The sequence below is a fragment of the Rhinolophus hipposideros genome (genome assembly GCF_964194185.1).
Source record: "Rhinolophus hipposideros genome assembly, chromosome: 18".
Taxonomy (NCBI): domain Eukaryota; kingdom Metazoa; phylum Chordata; class Mammalia; order Chiroptera; family Rhinolophidae; genus Rhinolophus; species Rhinolophus hipposideros.
This window is the reverse complement of record NC_138064.1, coordinates 33763739-33787187: the sequence shown is the minus strand read 5'-3', so window position 1 is coordinate 33787187 and position 23449 is coordinate 33763739. Positions and strand designations below refer to the sequence as shown.

Sequence of the window (23449 nt, the reverse complement as noted above, 5' to 3'; positions counted from 1 at the left end):
CACCACAGTGCTTCATTTATGGAAAACTAAATCCTATTCATAAATAGTTACTACTTAATGTAGCAAAAAGTCAGCATGTTCTAGTTTGGCTATACAGTTCATTATTTGTATCTTCTTGGGAAAGTCATGTATAAAATGGGGATTATAATACTTATTCCTTAGATTTTATAGAACAGCTTCTTTTGTTTCTTTGGAATAAAAGGTGGCCTGTTTTTCTCCTCTTTTATATTTCAAGAGTTATGAAGTTCTTTTAAATGGATTGAAATGCAGTCCTCCTCTCCCAACCCCCCTTGCATGCAAACCCGATAGGGACAGGGACTTCATCTGTTTTCTTCACAATATGTCTTGCTTCTAGAATAGTACCTGGCAGATAACAACTGCTCAAAAATATTTGTTCCATAAAAAAGATTTAAAAGGAACTGAATGTGTATGTGTATGTTAAATAAGTGTTATGACAAGAAATTGAGGCTCTGGGAGCAAAGGTTATTATTTTGGAGGGAGCTTTTTGAATATGAGATGGTAGTGGAACATGCAAGAGAACTTAGAGTACCTACTGAGGTTAGATGAGCAGTCACACAGTGTGACAAAGCATGAAGAATTATCACAGAAGTAGTAAAAGCCCTTTGAGAGAAACCAAAATTTTGCCACCACTGCCTATCATTTAAGTTCTGATAATACTTTACATTATATAAAATGTATTCATAGAAACCATTTAAAGATAAATGGCTTTGACAGTGGTTGTGCTCTCTAGAAGAAGGGAATGTGTATAGAGAATAAAATGGATTCAAGAACTGAATTTGCTTCCAGTAGGAGGATAGGAAGTAGAGCCATCAGCATGGATAAAAGAGAAGTTGTACTAAAAAGATTTAAGAAGGATATTGAAAAGGTGTGTAGTTACGGAAACCAAGATAATAGAAAGATCAGGATGTGGATGAATAGTCAGCAATTTCACATTAAAAGCAAAAACTAAGAACTATGAAGAATTTAGTTCTTAGGAAATGCTGCTGATATGAGTGCAATTTCAGGATAAGAATAGGGTCATATTGAAGTGGAGATTGAATCTAGAAGAAGTAGAGGTAGCAGGTATAGACTGGCCATTTCAGAATTAACAGTGAAAGAATCTAGATAGACAAATGACTCCCAGATGGATTTTTAGGATCAAATGAAAGGTTTATTTCCCAGGTTAATGTTCTCCTTACGTCACCTTTCTGCCAATTATCTCCTGTACCTGTTTTAGAATTAACCTCATAAGCAAGTAGTAAAATACACTTCATAATTACTGACGTATGTAGTTACAGAAAGGGGCCAGTCTAAAACTTGTACATCAATTATATAGTTACTATTATATTTATACATTAATTAAATTAAGGAAGACTCTACTTTTGAATTTTATTTTATTTTATTTATTTATTTTTTTTTTGAATTTTAAAAGATGACAGAAAAGTGGTAATGTGAGTTAACGAAATTAGAATATCCAACTTTATAGTTTTAGCATAAAATGTTTATGCAGGTATGGTACTATGTCTAATAAATTTGAGAATCTTTCCTGAGTAAATACGTAAAAAGAAGCTATCTTAATACTTTAATTTCAGAAAAATAAACTTTGTTTGGTGTGATTAATCAGTCTAGCAGATCTGATAGGAGAACATTTGCAAAGTTATGTCACTATTTCTTCCTTATATTGGGGAGGATCGGGAAATATTTAATATGAGAGGTGAGAAGGGAGAGATAGACATATTCATATACCTTGACATCCTTCCAACTTACTCATACATTAAATTCCATGGTGATAAGAACCTGAGGTCACCTGAACAAACTAAAAGAATAAATAGTATATTGGAAATGGGGATAGGAAAGGCTGAATAAATGTAATTGCACAGAATCTCAGAGAATCTGAATTATTTTTAATTTCTTTTTCATTAATATTTATTAAATTTATTGGGCTGTAATTGGTTAGTAAAATTATATAAGTTTCAAGAGTACATTTCTATAATACATCATTGTGTGTTCACCACCGAAAGTCAGATCCCCTTCCATCACCATATATTTGACCCCTTTTTTCCTCTGCCACCCCAGCCTCAACTTACCCTCTCATAACTTCTAAACTGTTGTCTGTGTCTATGAGTTTTTATTTCTTTGTCTTGTTCGTGTGTTGCTTTCAGTTTTATAACCCACATATGAACGAAGTCATATAATTCTCAATCTTTTTCTGTCTGCCTTATTTTGCTTAGCATGATAATCTCAACATCTTATCTTTGTTGTCGCAAATGGCAGTATTTCATCTTTTCTTATGGTCGAGTAATATTCCACTGTATATATGTACCACATCTTCTTTGTCCAATCATCTATCGAAGGACACTTTGTTTCCATGTCTGGGCCCCATGAATATGCTGCCGTGAACATAAAGGTACATACATCTTTCCAGATAAATGTTTTCAGAGGGTTCCTTTTTCTCCACAGCCTCTCCAATACTTGTTATCAAGTATCTTGTTGATAATAGCCATTCTAACAGGTGTGAGATGGTATCTCATTGTGGTTTTGATTTGCATTTCCCTATTAGCTAGTGAAGTTGAGCTTATCTTTTGGCTGTATATCTTCTTAGGAGAAGATTCTCTTCAGGTCCACTGTTTATTTTTTAATTAGATTATTTATATTTTGTTGTTGAGTTGTCCGAGTTCTTTATATATTTTGGGTATTAGCCCCTTATCAGAGGTGTTGTTTGCAAATATTTTCTCCCATTCAGTTGGTTGCCTCTTTGTTTTCTTGATGATTTCTTTTGCTGTGCAGAAGCTTTTCAATTTGATATGCTCCCATTTATTTTAGCTTTTATTTCCCTTGCCTTAGAGGTCAAATTCTTAAAATCCTCTGTGAACCCAAGGTCCATAAGTTTAATACCTATGCTTTCTTCTATGCAATTTATTGTTTCAGGTCGTAGGTTTAGGTCTTTGATCCATTTGGGGTTAATTTTGGTATATGGTAACAGATAGCAGTCTAGTATCATTCTTTTGCATGTGTCTTTCCTTTTTTCCCAACATCATTTATTGAAGAGGCTGTTTTTTCTCCATTGCATGTCTTGGGCTCCTTTGTCGAAAATTATCTGTCCATGTATTAATATATGTGGGTTTATTTCTGGGTTTCCAGTTCTGTTCCATTGGTCTGTGTGTCTGTTTTTCTGTCAATACCGTACTGTTTTGATTATTGTTACTTTATATTTTGTTTAGAATATTTGCATTTTATTCATCAGAAATAATTGGTCTGTAGTTTTCTTTATCTGTGTTATCCTTACCAGGTTTTGGTATCAGGTAATGTTGGTCTCATAAAATGAGTTAGGGAGTATAGTCTCTTTTTCAATTTTTTGAAATAGTTTGAGGAAGACAGATATTATATCATCTTTGAATGTTTGGTAGAATTCACTAGTGAAGTCATCTGGTCCTGGATTTTTCTTTTGGGAAGGTTTTAGATGATTAATTTCTTCCTAAATTAAATTTTTAAGAAAATGAAATTTTGTTTTTGGTGTTAGTAATAATGCATCTTGGAAAAGGTTTTCATCTTAAACACATATTTTTAGGAGTATGTTTTTAATTTAGTTAATTATAATCTATAATTCAAGCATAAATATAAGAAATATGATTGGGAATGTTATCAGTTGTTGACATAGGGCCCCTTTTTTTTTTACTATTAAGCAACATTATGATTATATAAACAAATAAGACTACCCATATTCTTTTCTCCTGTAAATATTTTCTCCTGTAAATATTAGAAGTATTCTGTGTTGCTTTCTAGATTTAGCTATAAACATTCATAGACTTTTTGATGACTTTATAGTTTTCTGTTGTGTAGATATACCATGATTTATGTTTCATAATTCTCTTATATCCAGACATTTAAGTGATTCCTAATTTTTCTATTCAAAACAATACTGTAGTAAACATAATTGTTCCTATAGATTTTTATTTTTTAAGTCATTTCCTTTATGATGAATTTCCAAGAGAAGTTTTTCTGAGTCGAAGGATATGAACTATATATTAGTTGTTAATGAGCTACTATGTAATTTGCTCGGGATCACACAGCTAAAAAGCGATATATAGAGAGATAAATGGCTTGGAGAGTGGATAAGAGTCGGGCAGTCTGTACTAGATGCCATGTTCTTGACCAGCCTACTACACTGCTGGCTTGAGAGATCTCCGGCGCTGTCTTAAGAGCTCCCCAATGCTCTGTCGCTGATCTCGATGATAAAAGTAATGTGCACTCAGTTCACCTGTCAGAAGGATAGCAAGAATCTTCTATGTGTCTGACACTATTGGTGATTCAACAAAGAAGAGGATACAGACTCTGCCTTTGAAGCTTAAAAATTAAGTGGGAAAAGCGAACAGATGTGTAAGGAAGGAACTTTGATACAGTGTGATAAGTTTATAATTAGGATGCGCTCTGAAGACAAGAAAGGTAGTGACCAAACTCAACTGGAGGAGGGAGCCTAGTGGGAAGAGTCTAAGAAATAGGGTTGGGTTTGTGGAGATGATCTGGGTCAGTTCCTAGGAAACCAAACAGCAAAGCAAGCAGTGAAGAGCCTACACATGTATCGCAGGGACCAGAAAGTCATAAAGGCTTAGAGAAGACAGGGCGTTCTGAGCCAGTTTTACTGCACCTTGGGATCTCGGGTAAAAGGCAAGCCTTGGAAGTTCATCTGTGACTGAATAGAGACTGGGAACTCTGGAGAGATTTACCTCCAGGAGATGGATGTTTATGAGTGAAGTGGGGTGAGCAGTGGGTGAAACCTGAGACAGTGGACACGTTTACCTAAGTCTTGGACTCGGACATGCTAGTCTTCCTTCTAGAAACATATTTTACATTACAAAGGGTGAGAACCCGCAATCTTTCCCTAGGACAATTTGTTTACACTCAAGGATAAGTTTTTTTTCCCCCTCTTGTTTCCAAAGAGGAGGAGTTCTGCAGTACCAAGCCTCCTTGAGTCTTATTTTTGGGGGTTCCTTGCTGTTTTTACTCCCTATTGCTGCTCTAACAAATTACCACAAACTTAGTGACTTAAAGCAACATAAATTTATTATCTTAAAGTTCTGGAGGTCACAGTCTGAAATAGTTACATTGGACTACACTCCAGGTGCTGGAGGGCTGCATTCCTTCTGGAGGCTCCAGGGTAGAATCCCTGCCTTACTTTTCCAGCTTCCCAAAGCTGCTTGCATATTTGGCTCACAGTCCCTCCCTCCATCTTTAAATGCAGCAGCATAGCATTTCCCAACCTCTCTCAGGGCTCTGACCCTCCCCGCTTCCTCTTATAAGGACTTGTGATGACATTGGGCCCAGCCTGATAACCCACCCTAATTTCCCCGTCAATAGCCTTAACTTAATCGCATCTGCAAAGTCCCTTTTACCACGTAAGGTAACATATACTCATAGCTTCCAGGGATTAGGGTACAGAACTGTTTGGGGTGGGGCATTATTCTGTCTACCACACTCGCCTGCAGTGCAGACCCCAGTCCATGTGGGATGACGTCCAATCTGGCTCTGATTGCCTTGCCCCAGTGGAAAGAGCTGGGGTATGAGCAACTGGCATGGTTAGTATAGGTAGGAATAATTCATTTGTTCCTGCTCCACAGACCTCATGTCTACTTTCAGGACAATTTGAATAAATGTGGATGCTGAAAACCCAATAGGCTAGTTTTGAAGGGCTGTACACTGAGCTCTCTACAGTCTTGAAGGACAAGAACAGGAAAGATCCAGTTGTTGTAGAAGTTGTCTGGGACCTTCTAGGTACTGTGCTAAGACCTCCTGCTTCGCCTTTTTCTCATGAGCTTTCCAGCTTGGCTAACTCATTCAGATTGAAGAGTCCATCCTAGTGCCTTGATGGGCAGGTGTTTTTGTTTTTTTCTGTCAGACCCTTGTGCTTTGAGCTGAAACCAATCTAAAAGCAATCCAAATGAAACTAGAATTTAGGGTTTGGCTCTGCTCCCTTCACAGATGCTGTTTTGGACTTGGACACAGTCCAGTTCTAGTGACGTCAGCCCCCACGGTCCATGTAGGCACTGTCTTCCGGTGTGGGCTTGTATACCCATTGCATGATGCGTTTCTGTGTCGTTTAGTATAAGCTGACTGTTTTGTAGCAATTATTCCCAACTCATTTTCCAGTATCCTATTACAGCTACTGGATTGGCTCAACTATTAATCCTATAACTCTAGCTTGAGGATACATTAAGAGCTACCGTGTTTCCCCGAAAATAAGACCTAGCCGGACCATCAGCTCTAATGCATCTTTTGGAGCAAAAATTAATATAAGACCCAGTCTTATTTTGCTATAATATAAGACCAGGTTCTTAGTATAATATGATATAATAATTAATATAATTATTAATTATAATGTAGTATAATGTAATACCGGGTATAATATAATACCGGGTCTTGTATAAATTTTTGCTCCAAAAGACACATTAGAGCTGACGGTCTGGCTAGGTCTTATTTTCGGGGAAACACGGTAGGTACACCTCTCATGTCTGGGTTTGGCAATAATTGAGGTACCTAACCTAGACCTGTCATTGGTAAGACTACCATCTTGTAATCAGATCTTAGTCTTTTAGAAATAACCACAATTGACTTCTCTCAAACAGGACTATACTGTGTAAATATATGCCTTATTATTTCAAAGGCTAGCTAATGACTTTCAGGTAGAGGAATTTTTCCTAGATTTAAAATTTAATCCTAGACTTATGCATTACTTGTGTGCTTATATTAATTGTCACCACCATCCTTATTAAATAAATATGTACTCAAGAGAGTGCAGAGCAATAAAGAAAAAAGTTAGCATGGAATGTTCAATAATGTACCCATGGTGTTTGTGTTATTGCTATATTTCTGTTCCTTTCCTTTCGCCCCCTTCCTTTTATCTTCCTTATTTCTTTACTTCTTCATCTTCTTTTCCCTTCCTATGTCTTTTCTTTTATTAGCAAGTACTGTAAAGATATTCAACTTTGTTTTTCTTAGTATTATTGTTCTAGAATAGAGTTTTTCATAACTATAAGAATTAGTCATTCAACCTATTGTGAGACAATACTTCTGTAGAAATTGGATTAACAGCTTAGAAGTAGATTATCTTTTAATCTTGTTCTATGTATTCTTATTTCAAAGTAGGAAAAAACTGGTTTTTATCCTTCTTTTCCTTTACCATTTTAGGACTTTTCTTTTTGGTAGAGATGGGAACCCAAATAAACGGAATGTGCACAATGAAACATCTATGCATTTGTTGTGTATGGGACCTCAAATTATGATATCTGAAGGAGCCCTCCATCCTCGCTTAGCACGCCCGGTGGAAGATGATTTCAGAAGAGCAGATTGCCTGCAAATGATCTTAAGATGGAAAGGAGCAAAACTTGATCAAGGCGAATATGAGAGAGCAGCTATTGATGCCGTTGATAACAAAAAAAACACACCCCTCCACTATGCTGCTGCCTCAGGGATGAAAACCTGTGTAGAGGTAAAACTTGTTTTTTTAATATTCTTTATGGTAAAATTTGTGTCTTGGTCATATGTTATAATTATCAGTGTTCGTTTTGCTTATTTTAACAGTTAATTTAATCATTTTTGTCCCTTTTGTGGTCCTATAAGAATCAGGACCCCTTTTAAATAACATATTCTCTGTTTTAGGGAAAGATTAAAAACAAACCTAAAGTTAAACAGTCAACCTTGGGAATAAACTAGATCAAGAGCAATTAAAAGTTTGCTAACATCCCTAAAGATAACAGTTATCAATTGAACACTGTCATATTGAGAGTAATAGTTTTAGTAGAGATATGGTCTACTTTTTTGCTGATGTTTAGTAACCAGTGTATAAAATTTATACATATTAGATATGGCAAATTTTGGCAAGTGGGACCTATAGCTATGTATCTAGAATTGATCATTCCCTAAGCAAGGGATAAATATTAATGAATAAATTTATTGGGATCTTTTTAAAAATGTGTAATTTTAAAACGTGCTTTTTTCTGTTTAATCTGTATTAAAGTGCTCCTGAATACTGTGTTGTATTCCCTATGTGTATTTCATATATACATAATATCTATCTAACAACATACTTAGATAAAAAACAACCATATAATATAGGATCTTAAGCTAAGAAACCATTACTGTATCATCACTGGTACATACAACTGAACAGGTTTTTCTCAGCTATATTCATGTCAATTCATACATAACTCATAGAACGGCTTTTGTTATAAATATATTTAAGTATGGAGCACTGTGGCTTGGATTATGGAGTATTAACATTACCAAAAATGTAGACCTTTATTGGAAAAGTAATGATCCTAATCAGATTAAAACCTGTATCTGGAAATTTAGTATCTCCTTTATGGTATTCATGTATATATACTTTATACTTCTAAATTAATAAATATACTAAAAATATGAATGCCTTCATTTTCTTATTCATGTAAAGAGATTAGAGCCACTTACATGATTTCTTTAGTATATCTTAAGTGTCAATTATTTTCACTTCTATAATCCTTCTGATCTTATCTTTTGCTTACTGCTATTTCTGATACTTGTTAGTTTTTCAGAGTCTGTTATTTCATCGCTTGAATTTGTGTTACCTTTGCTTAGTAGTCAGTGGCAGTCATTAACTTGAAACTTTCTTTTAAGTAATGCTTTCTAACATTGATTCAGTGTGGTGGAAGGATGTCCTAGGATTTCAGGGAGGGGGGGCTATTAGCAGAATCCTGAGGTTTTTACACAAGCCTTTTGTATATTGTTCTGTGCTCACCGCCCTTGAAAGAATCCCTGCTGTAGTGACTCACCATTAGCGATGAGACTGCATCATTTTTCTCAAGCGAGTTAGAGTAGAAAATAGGTTTTTCTTGATAGTAGTAATAATGTACTTAAATTGCTTCTTTAATGTCTTACTTCCAAAAATTCTCTATAAACATTGCTTTAGTTACTGTTGATTTTGAAGTTTCTTTACAATGACACCCTTATTAAATTGTTTTTACCAGCATTGTTTTTTGCTCAGGGAAGGAAATTAGTGCCAGGTTTATTCTGAACTATCTGATAGTCCTTCTAACGGGCTTGGTGTGAATGTGTGTTTATGTTTTAACTGATCCATCAGCATATCACGTCACATAAACAACACCAGTTGACGACTGTTTTCATTTTTCTGTGTTCTGAGGACCATTTTGACTTAATGTAAAACATCCCAAATAGAGCCCTGTAATACCTTGGTTGCATTTATTCTGGTTTTCATCAACAAATTTCAGCTTATCATTTTACCCCTATAAAGCTGTCTCTAACCTCTTATATATACTTTACTCTACACTTGCCTAGCTTTGGGCCCTGAATGCCTTTGATAATGCTTACTGTTAATTAAACTAGAAGAGTTTCCCGCAGAAGTATATGTTAACTAATTTCCAGAAGCATTACTGTGTTTTCTAGTATTAGCATAAAATAAATACATCTTAAACAATAAGCTGTTATGTAACTGTACTTCTTAAGAGTATTAGTCTTTAGGTATCTTCGTGTTGTGTTGTACTCCTGATGAGCACGAAAGGCTTAGACTTCTCTTACAAAGTTTACGGTAACTTAAATATTTTTTTCTGAACTATGTACTTATTTTTTGTTTGTTCTTGATTTTTTTTTAAAGTTTATTGAGGTGACAATTGTTAGTAAAGTTACATGGATTTCAGGTGTACAATTCTGTATTACATTATCTATAAATCCCATTGTGTGTTCACCACCCAGAGTCATTTCTCCTTCCATCACCATATATTTGATCCCCTTTACCCTCATCTACAACCCCCTCCCCCCTCACCCTCTGGTAACCACTAAACTATTGTCTGTGTTTATGAGTTTTTGTTTCTCATTTGTTTGTCTTGTTCTTTTGTTGTTTTTGGTTTATATACCACATATCAGTAAAATCATGTGGTTCTCTGCTTTTTCTGACTTATTTTGCTTAGCATTATACTCTCAAGATCCATCCATGTTGTCACAAATGCTCCTATTTCACCTTTTCTTACCACCGAATAGTATTCCATTGTGTATATATAACACAACTTCTTTATCCATTCATCTATCGAAGGACATTTGGTTGTTTCCATGTCTTGGCCACTGTAAACAAAACTGCAATGAACATTGGAGATGTGTGATCTTTATGGATAAATGTTTTCAGATTTTTGGGGTAGATACCCAGGAGAGGGATTGCTGGGTCATACGGTAATTCTATTCATAATTTTTTGAGGAAACTCCACACTGCCTTCCATAACGGCTGCACCAGTCTTTATTCCCACCAACAGTGTATGAGGGTTCCTTTTTCTCCACAGCCTCTCCAACACTTGTTACTATTTGTCTTGTTGATGATAGCCATTCTGACGGGTGAGGTGATATCTCATTGTGGTTTTTATTTGCATTTCTCTGACGATTAATGATGTTGAGCATTTTTTCATATATCTATTTGCCATTTGTATGTCCTCTTTGGAGAAATGTCTCTTCAGGCCTTCTGCCCATTTTTCAGTTGGGTTGTTTGTTTTTTCGTTGTTGAGTTTCATGAGTTCCTTGTATATTTTGGATATTAGCACCTTATTGGAGGCACTGTTTGCAAAACATCTTCTCCCGTTCAGTTGGTTGCCTCTTTATTTTCTTGATGGTTTCTTTTGCTGTGCAGAAGCTTTTAAGTTTGATATAGTCCCATTTATTTATTTTAGCTTTTACTTCCCTTGCTTTTGGAGTCAAATTCATAAAATGCTCTTTGAACCCAAGGTCCGTAAGTTTAGTACCTATGTTTTCTTCTATGCAGTTTATTGTTTCAGGTCTTATGCTTAAGTATTTGATCCATTTTGAATTAATTTTGGTACATGGTGACAGATAGCAGTCCATTTTCATTCTTTTGCACGTGGCTTTCCAATTTTTCCAACACCATTTATTGAAGAGACTGTCTTTTCTTCATTGTGTTTTTTGCTTCTTTGTCAAAAATTATTTGTCCATAGTTATGTGGTACATACTTATTTATACACATCATTTTTGGCCATAAGAATAATTACAATAACTTATATTTGTACGCTGTTTCCCCAAAAATAAGACCAAGCCAGATAATCAGCTCTATAATGCATCTTTTGGAGCAAAAATTAGTATGACCCGGCCTTATTTTACTATAATATAAGACTGGTTCTTATATAATTTAATATAATATACGACCAGGTCTTACATTAATTTTTGCTCCAAAAGACGCATTGGAATTGGAGCTGATTGTCCGGCTAGGTCTTATTTTGGGGGAAACACGGTATATGTAACGTTTTGTAATTTTCATAGAGTTCATTGGTACCAAGCATGATATAAAGGGTTTGGGTTGAGTAAAAGAGTGTTATCAGATACAGATACATATTCGTTTTTCATAAAGCGGAGAGATCATGATATGGTGGTAAGAGCACTGGTTTCTAGTCTTGGTCCTCACAGTGACTGTCTGTAGAACCTTGAATGAGTCACTCGGCTTTTTTGAGATTATCATTCCCAGTTATCAAGAGGAAACTATCACAGTTATCTCAAAAGTCCCCTTTTAGCATTAATTTCTGTTAAACTATGAATGTAGTAAAATATAAACCATTTCAGTCTCTAGCCTTTAAGGTTAAATTGATTATTTTATTCCATGGCTAATGCCAAGAATTTCTCTTAACTCTTGAGGATTTATATCTATGGAAATATGCCTTCTCTAGTTGCTGAAAATGTTTTTCTCTTTGTATGTTTATTTAAGGACAGAGTCAATAAAGTCATCAGTTGACAATTTCATGTGTACATTTAATAGTTTAAACAGATAGTTTCCTATGTCTCGTCATTTTGAACCATAGAAATGAAATTTACTTTAAAACTTCCCCTTCTCCCTGTAATTGTGTTCCATAGTAAGGTCACGGCACACACAAACACACACACACACACACACACACACACACACACACACACACACACACACACACACCACACAACATGAAAACCTCTTAATCGTGGAGTGTGGTAACGTCCAGGTGTGGCTGTATCGGGGGCTGCCCAAAGGATACCGCATTGGCTGTCTAGTCGACTGCCTCTTGTGGGTACTTCAATAGTCTCTCAAATTCAGCATTTCCAAAATGGTACTCAGTCTTCTTGACCCACTGTCTCTTCCTCTTCCCTGTCTTGTTGTTATTTGCGATGCTGCCATTATCCCTTGATACCTGGATTTGCCTTCGACTTTTTTGTTTTGTTTTGTTTTGGGGGGGTGGTTTGCATCACATTCACGCTACTCATTTGCAGAATGGAGCTCTTCCTCGTCTCCTTTGGCCAGCCCCATCTTTTTATCTCTATTGGCCACTGTCTACCGCTTGGGTGTATTTTCAGAATTTCCTAAAGTCGGAAAATCTTGGAGTTTCACAAATATTAATCATTCAAAGTTATTTATGAGAAAAATAATGCAAAGAGGAGCGGGCTACAATTGTTTGAAAATTGGAAATGCTTGTATGTTACACATGCATTAAGGACAAACTATATATAAAGCTTTTCTCATTTTTTTATATTTCAAAGAACTATTCCAAGGATCTGCAGACTTCTCTGTGAAAGTCCAGATAATAATTGTTTCAGGCAATGGCCCCACTGTGCTGTGCTATCCTGAAAGCAGCCGTAGACAATACATAAACAAGGGAGCATGGCAGTGTTCCAATAAAACTGTTTATGGATATGCCTATGTGAATTTCTTACAATTTTCACATATCGTGAAATATTCTTTGTTTTTCAACCATTAAAAAATGTAAAAGCAGTCTTGAGTTATTAGGCTATACAGAAACAGGCAGCAGTCTGGATTTGGCCCACAGGTCGATCCCTGCATTATGCACAGAATTGGGGAAGGAAAGCAAAAATGACTCCACACTTCAGCAGCTTATTTTAAATACATAAAATAATAACATTATCAATATGTAGCAGGTCTAATTATACAAATAACTTAAAATGTACTGTAGTGGATGCCAAGTGCACAACAATGGAAGGTCGTTTAAAGCGTAAATCTTCCAAGAACTTAATACAATAAATGAAACACTTTTGTCTTAGTTGTTTAGAGCTTTTGGAATAGAGACGGACTTTGGACCGGAATGATGGGCTAGGTCTGTTAGCCTGGCCCAGTTAAAATCCAGCAACTTTCTCCTTTTGGCACACTCCCTAGAGCAATCCTAGTCATTAGGCCTCATTTTTATTTCTTTTCTTTCTTTTTTTTTTTTAATTAAATTTATTGGGGTGACAATTGTTAGTAAATTTACATAGATTTCAGGTGTACAATTCTGTATTACATCATCTATAAATCCCATTGTGTGTTGCTCGCTTCGGCAGCTCATATACTCATTTTTATTTCTATTAGTGCTTAACCTGTCACAATGATTCAATAAATGGTTGATACCGACAGAAGTTGTTGTTTTTAATAGCGCTTCACGCTTTGTGAAAAACGGGTTTTCAATGAGTATTGTCTGAGATGGTTCCTATCTACCCTTGTCATACTTGCTTATTCGCAGCTTTAAGTGAGGCTGCTTATTGTCAGATCAGGTGGAGGTCACTAGATCACCAAAGGTGCTAAGTCGCAGGGCCTATTTGATACTTTGGCAGCTAGCTATCAGAGCATTTCACACATTTCATTGAAAAGCCATAAAAACTATTCACAGGTCACACTGAAGAGTTTTACCTTATTATACTGTGTTTTTAGCACCTGGAGTTTTAACACTGAAAAGAATTCAGAGTTTGTAGCCCCAGCTTAACAACTGAGTGATTGTCTATCTGGGCCTCCGTTTTCTAATTTTTAATCAAGAAAGACATGATCTCATTATTGCTTCCAAAACATTATTAACTATTTAGGCAGTAATGGTGATAAGCATTGAAAGGAAGGAAATATCATTTTAGTTTTACTTATCCTGGAAGATTTCCTCTGGAGTAGTGACGTTTGAGTGGCTACCACTTCAGTCGAAGTAGTTGGAGGCGGCTACTCAAAATGTGGCCTTCAGACCTGTCGCATCAGTACCTACTGGGAGCTTGTGATAAATACAAATTCTAGGGACCCCAGACCCCCAGATTCCAAGTCAGAATCTCTGAGGGTATACTCCAGGAATGTTTGCAGCAAGTTCTCCAGTTATTCGCTTGTGTGTTACAGTTTGAGAAGCACTGTTCTAGATCTCTAACATAGGAAGATTAAAGTATTTTGCGGAGGAATGATAAAACAGATATGTTAAAATGAAGATAGAGGCCATAACAAGTAGAAAAAAACTAAATGCCAAGGTCAAGGATTTGGGATTTATTTATTTAAAAAATTGAGTCATTGAAAATTTTTGATTGGAGAAGTGCTGTTACAAAAGCAAATACAGTAAGATTAGCCTAATGGTTGTAATGTAAGACCGATTTGAATGGGATACTTCTAAAGCAGTGTTCCTTAAGGTCTTGCTACACAAAGAATGGTCCTCAGACTGGTATTGGCATCAATCATTTAGGAACTTGGTGAAAATGCTGAATGTGGGGCCTCATCTCAGACCCACTTAGTCTGAATCTATAGTTTAAAAGATCCCCGGGGTGATTCATAGTCACATTAAAGTTTGAGAAGATCTGGCTTAGAGCATAGTCTGTGGAGCACCTACAGTGGAATTGCCAGTAAAAAGAGCATATATATATACACACACATATATCTAGTCCCCAACCCAGACCTTCCTAGTGTGTATCAGACTACCCAAATGGTTCCTGCCTACACAGTTTGAAAACCTTTGTGCTGGAACAGTGGTGCTAACTCTGGCTGTGCAAAAAAATCCCATCGTGTACACCACCTCTCAGACCAATAAAATTGTAATTTCTCATGGTGGACCCCAGAAACTAGTATTTAAAACTTCTCCAGATGATTTCAGTGTGCAGCCAAGGTCGAAAACCAATGTACTAGACGGAGTGATAAGAGTTAGAAAATTATTGCACTAATTCTGGTGTGAACGGGTAAAGAGCCCGGATTTATGTGGTGGTGTTGGAAACGGAAACGAGACAGATGCAAGGGATATTGAGAAGACCTGGTCACATTTGGTGACATGGTCATTTGATACAAGAAAGCAAGGGAGGGAAAAGTTTAAAATGATGGAGGCTTTGAAGTGTTAATATTAACAACGGGGAGTATCTTTGAATGATGCAATTTTCTCTCTTTGATTTTTCCACATTTTCTATAACAATCTGCTATCATAATCTGTAATTAGAATCAAATAAATTAACTTTATTTTTAAGGAAAATGAGCATGGTTTTGAACCTGGGACTTTGAAGCCTGCTAACAATTAACAGACATTTAAAAAGTGAGATGAGGTGAAGGAATTGGTTAGTTTTCATTCAGAAGGATAGAGATTGAGGTCTTAGATTATCCACTTGAAATGATATTTAGGCTACTGAAAATTAGGACTGTTTGGGAGTGAAGAATATAGATTTAGAATTGAGTGTTTATCTTTATGGAGTTAATAACTAAAAAGCAAGATAAGGTATAGATGAGACATCCAAGGAAAAGTCGTTAGATTGTAGATAAAAATTACATCGTGCAAGTCACAGCATTAATTTGGAGAATGCCTGTGTTTAAAGGGAGTGAGAACAAGTGGCCTATGAAGGAAACAGAAAAAAGAGAAGAGAACCAAGATAATACAGCGTCAAAAATGCCCAGAGAAGAGTTGCAAGGAGAGGGACAGTCACTCATGTGACGTGCTACAGAAAGGAAAGGGGGTAGAAGACTGAGAAAGGCTCTTGGATTGAGAGGTATTAATGACGGTCAGGAAGATTGTTGAGTGAAACCGTCAAGGTAGACGTCAGATTGCTGGGAGTAATTGAGTCATTTACTGAGGAAATGGAGACAGAACCAGTATCTGTCACTAATTTGAGAAATGTGACTGAGCAAGAAAGGAAAGTTTTAGGACAGCAACTAGAAGGATAAACCAAGGATCAGAAGGCAGTAGAAAGTCAGAGTGTAGACAGAATAATGGAGTGCTCAAGGTCTTAACAGGAAACAGATGATGAAATGGTAATTTTACAACCAGAACAGACTTGAAGAATCATCTTGTTTTTGACATCTCTCAAGATTATGTAAGTCTCAGTTTATAGATGGATCTATGTAAACTGAGACTTACAGAGGTCAAATGATCCGTCCGGAGTCAACAGCGATTTAGATTATGGCTCAGAGGGGTGGAGGGATTTGTCTTGAACACTAGGGGCTGCCCCTACCCCTTGTTCTCTGGGATTCTGAATAGAAAAGAAGGCAGAATACATGAGCAGATGTGTTGAGATAGCGATAATTGGATGTTTCTTTTAAGGTAGAATATTTTATGTTCAAGATAGGCTAAAAAACATTCGAATAAAATAAACACTCCTCCTTACTTGAGAGTGAGGAAAATGATACCGAGAATGCTTGGGTTGAAGCATTTAAAAGCTGCCCCTTTAGAACCAGATGTAACTTCCTATTATGTAAGAGCAAAACACCTGGCTTTATGCAGCAATTTAACAGGTATCTCCACCTAATACATCTTTCACTTACTGGTGTTCCTGACCTTATGCCCCAAAGGTCAGCAAGCTGAAATACTTTTTAAAAAGTACTCCAAATATCAGGCAGTACTGCTGTTAGCTAGCTTCTGGTGCCAAAGCTAGCATACATGTTCCTTAGCCTTCCTGAGATGAGTGCTACAAACGTGGACCTTCCATTCAGTCACAGATTGAGTTTCTCTATAGGTGCCAGTGGCAGCCGTCAGATAGAGGTCTTTGTGGTCCCCTTACTCCCAATCCAGTCAAACTCATTTGGGGACTCTTGTGAAGACAGGTTATCAATCAAAGCAAAAAAGCTCACCCGGGTTTTTTAAATGATCAGCAGTGACTTCTCACATATCCCTTCCTCATACACACATTTTCTTTATAAGCCCAAAGAATGCAGTCTACATACACTCTGGTATATCCTTTTAAGAAGGTTCCCCTTATGAATGTACTGGAATGGCACAGCCTCTTAAATTTTGTTGTCTTTGTTTTTGTTAAAGAGGGGGGTGTTACGTTTAAGATAATTTATCCTGTTTGCTAATATTTAGATTCTCTACTATGGTAATATCTGTTGTGCAAGTAAATCAAATTATGGCTTTGAAAGCTATCCCAGTGTGCATTTTAGAAACCATTTTCTGTGACTGAATAAAGAACCACAGAATAAAGTCAGCATTCTTAGTTCTTAGCAGTCAGAGGCAAATACTAGTTTATTTTATGTGTAGGTGTTAAATAACCTGTGAAGCAGAAAGGCTAAAAGCAGTAATAGATTGGAAGGTACAATAAGTCGGTGGACTTACTAAAAGTCCTCATTATTGAGTAGATTAGGTAAGATAAATATATCCAATTCTACAGCCAAACTTTTATGTGCATAAAAATCTCCTGGAGATCAGAATCAGATTCCGATGCAGAGGCCTGAAGTGGGAGGGGATTGGATGGTGATGCTGAGAGTCAGCATTTCTAACAAACGCCACATGATACTACTGGTCCTCAGACCCACTTTGACTAAAGAAGGTTATAGGTGGTAAACAGTTGATATGACCTCGTTCTCAGGCTCTAGAAGGTAGCTGCAACAGTGACTGCTTAGAGCAATGCTTAGCAAAATTTTTTTCTGTAAAGGGTAAATATTTTAAACCTGGTGGCCACAAGTCTATGTTTCACATTCTTCTCGATTTATTTGCTTGTTTTTACAACTTAAAAAAAAAAACACAAAAACTTTAAACCATCTCAGCTCTGAGACTTACCTTGGCCTAGAGCAAGAAGGCGAAGTCATATCTATTGATTAGCGCATGACTTCCAGGTCTGTCATTGATATAAGTCCCTTATTTCGTTGGGCCTCTTGGGATGACATAACTATTTCAGTTCCAAAAGCAATGAAGAAACTTTTCAGGAAGATCTGTGTTTGTTGGAGGGAAGGGAGATAAAATTACTTGGAAGAAAATTAAAAGAAGCTACCTTTTTTATTACCCTCCATACAAAATGAAAACCTCTAAAACAAGTATTCATATTTAGATCAAATGTAAGAGTTTGGGCTGAACTTTATGGTTGACCCAGTACGCATTTGACTCCTTTAATTTATGTGATAGTCCTATTCTATATGTCGGTACAATACCCAGTCATGGTTAAGAACTTGATCATACTTTTGACTGGATCCCAGCTTACTAGTTGGGTAACTTTGGTTAAGTTATTTAACTTTTCTGAGACATCATAATATCCCTACCACAAGGGGTTGTTAATACTAAATGAAAATGTGTATTTGGAGTGCTTAGCATAGTGTTGGCACTTAGGAAACATTCAATAAATGCTGGCTGTGACTGTGTTATGGCCATGACTGAATCCTAAAGAGAAACAGCTCCATGACTAATTGTGAGGTTGACCTTTAGGGTTGCCCTAGATTATAGCCCTCGTAGCATTCATGTCTCCACAGACGTAATGGGGACACTTGAACCTATCGCCTTTAGGAAACAACCTATTTAACTTCTGCAAAACCAGCAGAAACCTCAATAGTGAACAAGTCAAGTTACTCTTCCTTGTATTTTTAAAGTGGGATTTCTTTGGGTGAAATCGCACCTTTAAAAAAAGATGGAGATTGTTTGGTAGAGTATCTTCCCAATTTAGCTATCAGTGACTATTCCCATCACTTATTTTGAGGAATATTGAACACAGTTTTGCTTCAGTGACTTGCTCATCCTAATTTCATTTCAGTGTTTGAGTGGAAAATTGATGATACAAATGAAATTTTTGTCTTCCATGTCAGGTAATGCAGGTATTAGTGGTTAAACTAACAGTATCAGCAGTGTCCTTCTAGTTCAAGAAAGATTTCTACAAATTTATAAAAGTTAAAGCATTGAATAACTATAATATTTTTTATTTTAAAAAACTATTTTTGGATTGGACAGAATGCTTAAGAATTTCTTTTTTAAAAGTTTAAGAGATATGCATTGTTGTCATTGTTGCCGTTGTTATTTTTAACCAAAGGAAATCATCATAATATTGATAAACAAGAATTTTTAATCTGAAAATAAGAAGCAGCTGGTATCTAAATGTTGTCATTTAAAGTACATACTATTGTATTTTTGTTGTGCTTTATATTTTTTAATTTTTTAAAATATGTAGCATAAAAATAACATTTAAATCTAAGATTGCAAATTTTTGAAAAAATCTTTTTTAGCTTTTAGTGAAACATGGAGGAGACTTGTTTGCTGAGAATGAGAATAAAGATACTCCTTGTGATTGTGCTGAAAAGCAACACCACAAAGATTTGGCCCTCAATCTGGAATCCCAAATGGTATTCTCACGAGATCCTGAAGCTGAAGAAATAGAAGCTGAATATGCTGCATTAGACAAGCGAGAGGTAAGTTTTTTTAAATAAAAAATATATAGCTTTTGTATTAAATTGTTTTTCTTTAAAGCCTAGTTTTTGTGGTTTTCTTTGCAATATGCTAAATACCCTGTCATCTACATAGCTGTAAGTATAAAAACGCATCTAGCAACCCTGGAGATGGAGTCTTTCCTCTACCGTATGTTTACATACATATAAGTAGAGATGCTGATGTGTGGTATGAATCCTAACCACTCCTACTCATCCAAGACTCCAATCCTCTTGTTCTTCGGTCTCTCCGTCTCTGGATTGCTGTTATGAACATGCTTTGGTAACTTATATCTTAAAGAACAAAAACAGCAAAACACTCTTCCCCAGCCCTGCCCCGTCCCCCTTCCATTGTAACCCCATTATCTCTGATCTTCATATGGGAAAAACAAAACTTAAGAGCTGCCTATATATATACTGACTTCCCTACCTCCCATTCACTCTTCAGCCCATTGCAGTGTGACTTTGTTCTTTTCTACTACGATGCAATAGAACTTGTTATGGACATCAGGAATTACTATATTGCCAAATCCAGTAGGATGCTTTTGTCTCCTCATCTTACTTGAATTCCTCACCAGCACTTAACACAACTAACCACTCCCTTCTTAGCAAAACACTCTTCTCATGGATTCTGGGACATCGTTCTCTGGTTTTCCTTTGTCTTCCTCTCTCAGTAAACATCACTTCTATCCACTGAGTTGTTCAAGCATAAATATGGCGTGTATTTTTGACTCCCCATTCCTCCTTACATCTAAACAATCTGTGAATCTTGTCATTTTTGCTTCCAAAAATACAAGCTAACTAAATGTACTCCTCCCAGGCGCTACGCTGACCTTCCGAGGCCCTCACCACCCTCACTTCTCATCTGAGCTACTGTAATAGTTTCCTAACTGGTCTCCTTCTATTCTGGTTTCCTTAGAATCCATCTTATACACAGAAGCAAGAGTGACATTTTTAAACTTAACTTAGATCATATCACTTAAATCATTTATTGACTTTTCATTGTACTTAGAACAAAATCCAAACTGTTTGCTCAGATAGAAGACCTTACATAGTCTGGCTACTCTTTGCCTCTTCAACATCATCTCAGACTTTTTTCCCAGTACACTTTTCTCTAATTATAATACCTAGGCTACAGCAAGGCTTTTGCATTTGCTGTTTCCTATGTTGGAAATCTCCCAGTTTTTCTCTTGGCCAGCTCAATATCACTTTTTCAGACAGGCAGTCTTGAATCATTCTTTCCCAGATAGGTCTGTCTCCTTCCATTATTCTTTACCATAATATCCTGTTCATCTTTCAAAGCACTTATCACATGCTGTAATTATTTTGTTTATGTATTTATTTACTTGTTTCTTTTCTTTCTCTACTATTAGACTGTCAACTCCATGAGGGCCACAACCATAACTGCCTTCTTCAGCAGAGTATTTTCAGTGTCTTAACACACAGATGTACAGTGGACACCCATAGATATTTCTTAAATAAAGGAATTATAATACACAATAAATTTTTTCCTCCCAAAATGATTCTGATTTGATGTTCAGTTCAAACTTGGTTCTAAAAGAAATTATGTAATATTATTTGTGTTTAATGGTATTGTTTGTTTTATTTTTTCCCATGAATTCTCAGTAGTTTTTGAGCTGCTATCCTCTCCAGATGGGGAAAAGAGCTGAGTTTCTTGGAATGAAAAGGTTTATATTTCTTTACCTTTTGTGTTTCTTCAGTTAGTTTATTTTATAGGAAGGTTTATTCATATTAAGTACACACAGAGAGAGGACTGATGTTCTAAGCACTTTCACATGGTTGTTGAATCCACAGAGTAGCCTTGAATGACAGATATGCCCCCTTCTTTTTTTTGTTTTTTTATTTTATAAGAATGCATTTTAAAATTAAATTTATTGGGGTGACATGGGTTGTAAAATTACATATTTCAAGTGTACAATTCTGTAATATATCATCTGTATATTGCATTGTGTATTCACCATCCAATATCAAATCTCCTCTGTCACCATATATTGGACTCCATTTACCCTCCTCTACCTCCCCACCCCTTACCCTTTGGTAACCACTAAACTGTTGTCTGTGTCTATAAGTTTTTGCTGGTTTGTCTTGTTCGTTTGTTGTTTTCAGTTTTATATCCCACATAGGAGTAAAATCATATAGTTCTTTACTTTTTCTGTCTGCCTTATTTCACTTAGCATGATATTGCTAAGATCCATCTATATTGTTACAAATGGCAATATTTCATCTTTTCTTCTGGCTGAGTAGTATTCCATTGTATATATGTGTCACATCTTTTTTATCCAGTCGTCTATCGAAGGACACTTTGGTTGTTTCTATGTCTTGGCCACTGTGAATGATGCTGCAGTGAACATAGGGGTACATATGTCTTTACAAATAAATGTTTTTAAATGTTTCAGGTAGATACACAGAAGAGGGATCACTGGGTTATATGATAACTCTATTCTTAATTTTTTGAGGAACATCCATATCGTTTTCCATAGTGGTGTACCAATTACGTTCCCACTAGCAATGTATGAGGTTACTTTTTCTCCACAGCCTCTCCAACATTTGTTATTACTTGTTTTGTTGATAATAGCCATTCTAACAGGTGTGAGGAGGTATCTCGTTGTGGTTTTGATTTGCATTTCTCTAACAGCTAGTGAAATGGAGCATCTTTTCATACATCTGTTGGCTGTTTGTATGTCGTCTTGGGAGAAGTGTCTGTTCAGGTCCTCTGCCCATTTTTTAATTGGGTTGTTTGTTTTTTTGATTGTTGAGTTGTACAAGTTCTTTGTATTATTTGGATACTAGCCCTTATGGAGATGTTGTATGCAAATATCTTCTCCCATTCAGTTGGTTGCCTTTTTGTTTTGCTGATTGTTGCTTTCATTGTGCAGAAGCTTTTCAGTTTGATATGCTTCCATTGCTCTGATTAGGACTTTTAATACTATGTTGAATAACAGTGGGAGAGGGGTCATCCCTGTCCTGTTTCTGATCTTAGAGGAAAAACTTTCCATTTTTCACCATTGAGTACACTATTAGCTGAGGGTTTGTTACATGTGGCCTTTATTATGCTGAGGTACTTTCCTTCTACACCCATTTTATTAAGTGTTTTAATCATAAATGGATGTTGTATCTTGTGAAATGCTTTTTCTGCATCTACTGATGTGATCATATGATTTTTATCCTTTATTTTGTTTATGTGGTATGTCACATTGATTGATTTGCATATGTTGAACCATCCTTGTGCCCCTGGAATGAACCCCACTTGATCGTGATGTATAATCTTTTTAATATATTGTTGTATTTAGTTTGCTAGTATTTTGTTTAGGATATTTGCATTTTATTCATCAGAGATTTTGATCTACAGTTTTCTTTTTTTGTTTTATCCTTGCCGTTTTTTGGTATCGGAAATGTTGGCCTCATAAAATGAGTTGGGAAGTACATACTGCCTCCTCTAATATTTCGGAAGAGTTTGAGGAGGACAGGTATTAAATCATCTTTGAATGTTTGGTAGAATTCACTAGTGAAGCCATCTGGTCCTGGACTTTTTCTTTTTGGGAGATGTTTGGTGATTGTTTCAATTTCCTTGTTGTTGATTGGTTTACTTAGATTTTTGAATTCTTCATAACTCAGTCTAAGAAAATTATATATTTCTAAGAACTTTGGCATTTATTGAGTTTATTGATTTTGGTGGCATATAGTCTTTCTTAGTATTTTTATATGATCCTTTGTTTTTCTGTGGTATCAGTCGTAACTTTTCTTTCATTTCTCATTTTATTTGTGTCTTTTCTCTTTTTTCCTTAGTGAGTTTAGCCAGGGGTTTGCCGATTTTATTAATCTTTTCAAAGAACCAGCTCTTTGTTGCATTAATTTTTTTCTGTTGTCCTTTTGTTCTCTTTTGTTTAATTCTGCTCAAAAGTCCAGAGTCCATTTTGTTTAATTCTGCTCAAAAGTCCTGCTGACTTTTTCCGTGTCTTTAAGATGTCATGGTAGGTTATTTATTTGGGATTTTTCTTGTTCTTTGAGATAGGCATCTAATGATATAAATTTCCCTCTTAATAC

At 36.0% G+C, this 23449-nt stretch overlaps 1 protein-coding gene across 6 annotated transcripts in view; it reads left to right on the top strand.

Annotated features, from left to right (window-relative positions):
- The window catches only part of ANKIB1 (ankyrin repeat and IBR domain containing 1), a 117630-nt gene that overhangs the window by 35692 nt on the left and 58489 nt on the right, over positions 1–23449 (top strand). For all 6 annotated transcript variants that reach the window (XM_081079288.1, XM_081079286.1, XM_081079287.1 and 3 more), the window contains exons 3-4: positions 7183–7483; positions 19187–19369. In XM_081079288.1, the coding sequence (XP_080935414.1) occupies positions 7183–7483; positions 19187–19369 (484 nt within the window). The remainder of the gene's footprint in view (positions 1–7182; positions 7484–19186; positions 19370–23449) is intronic.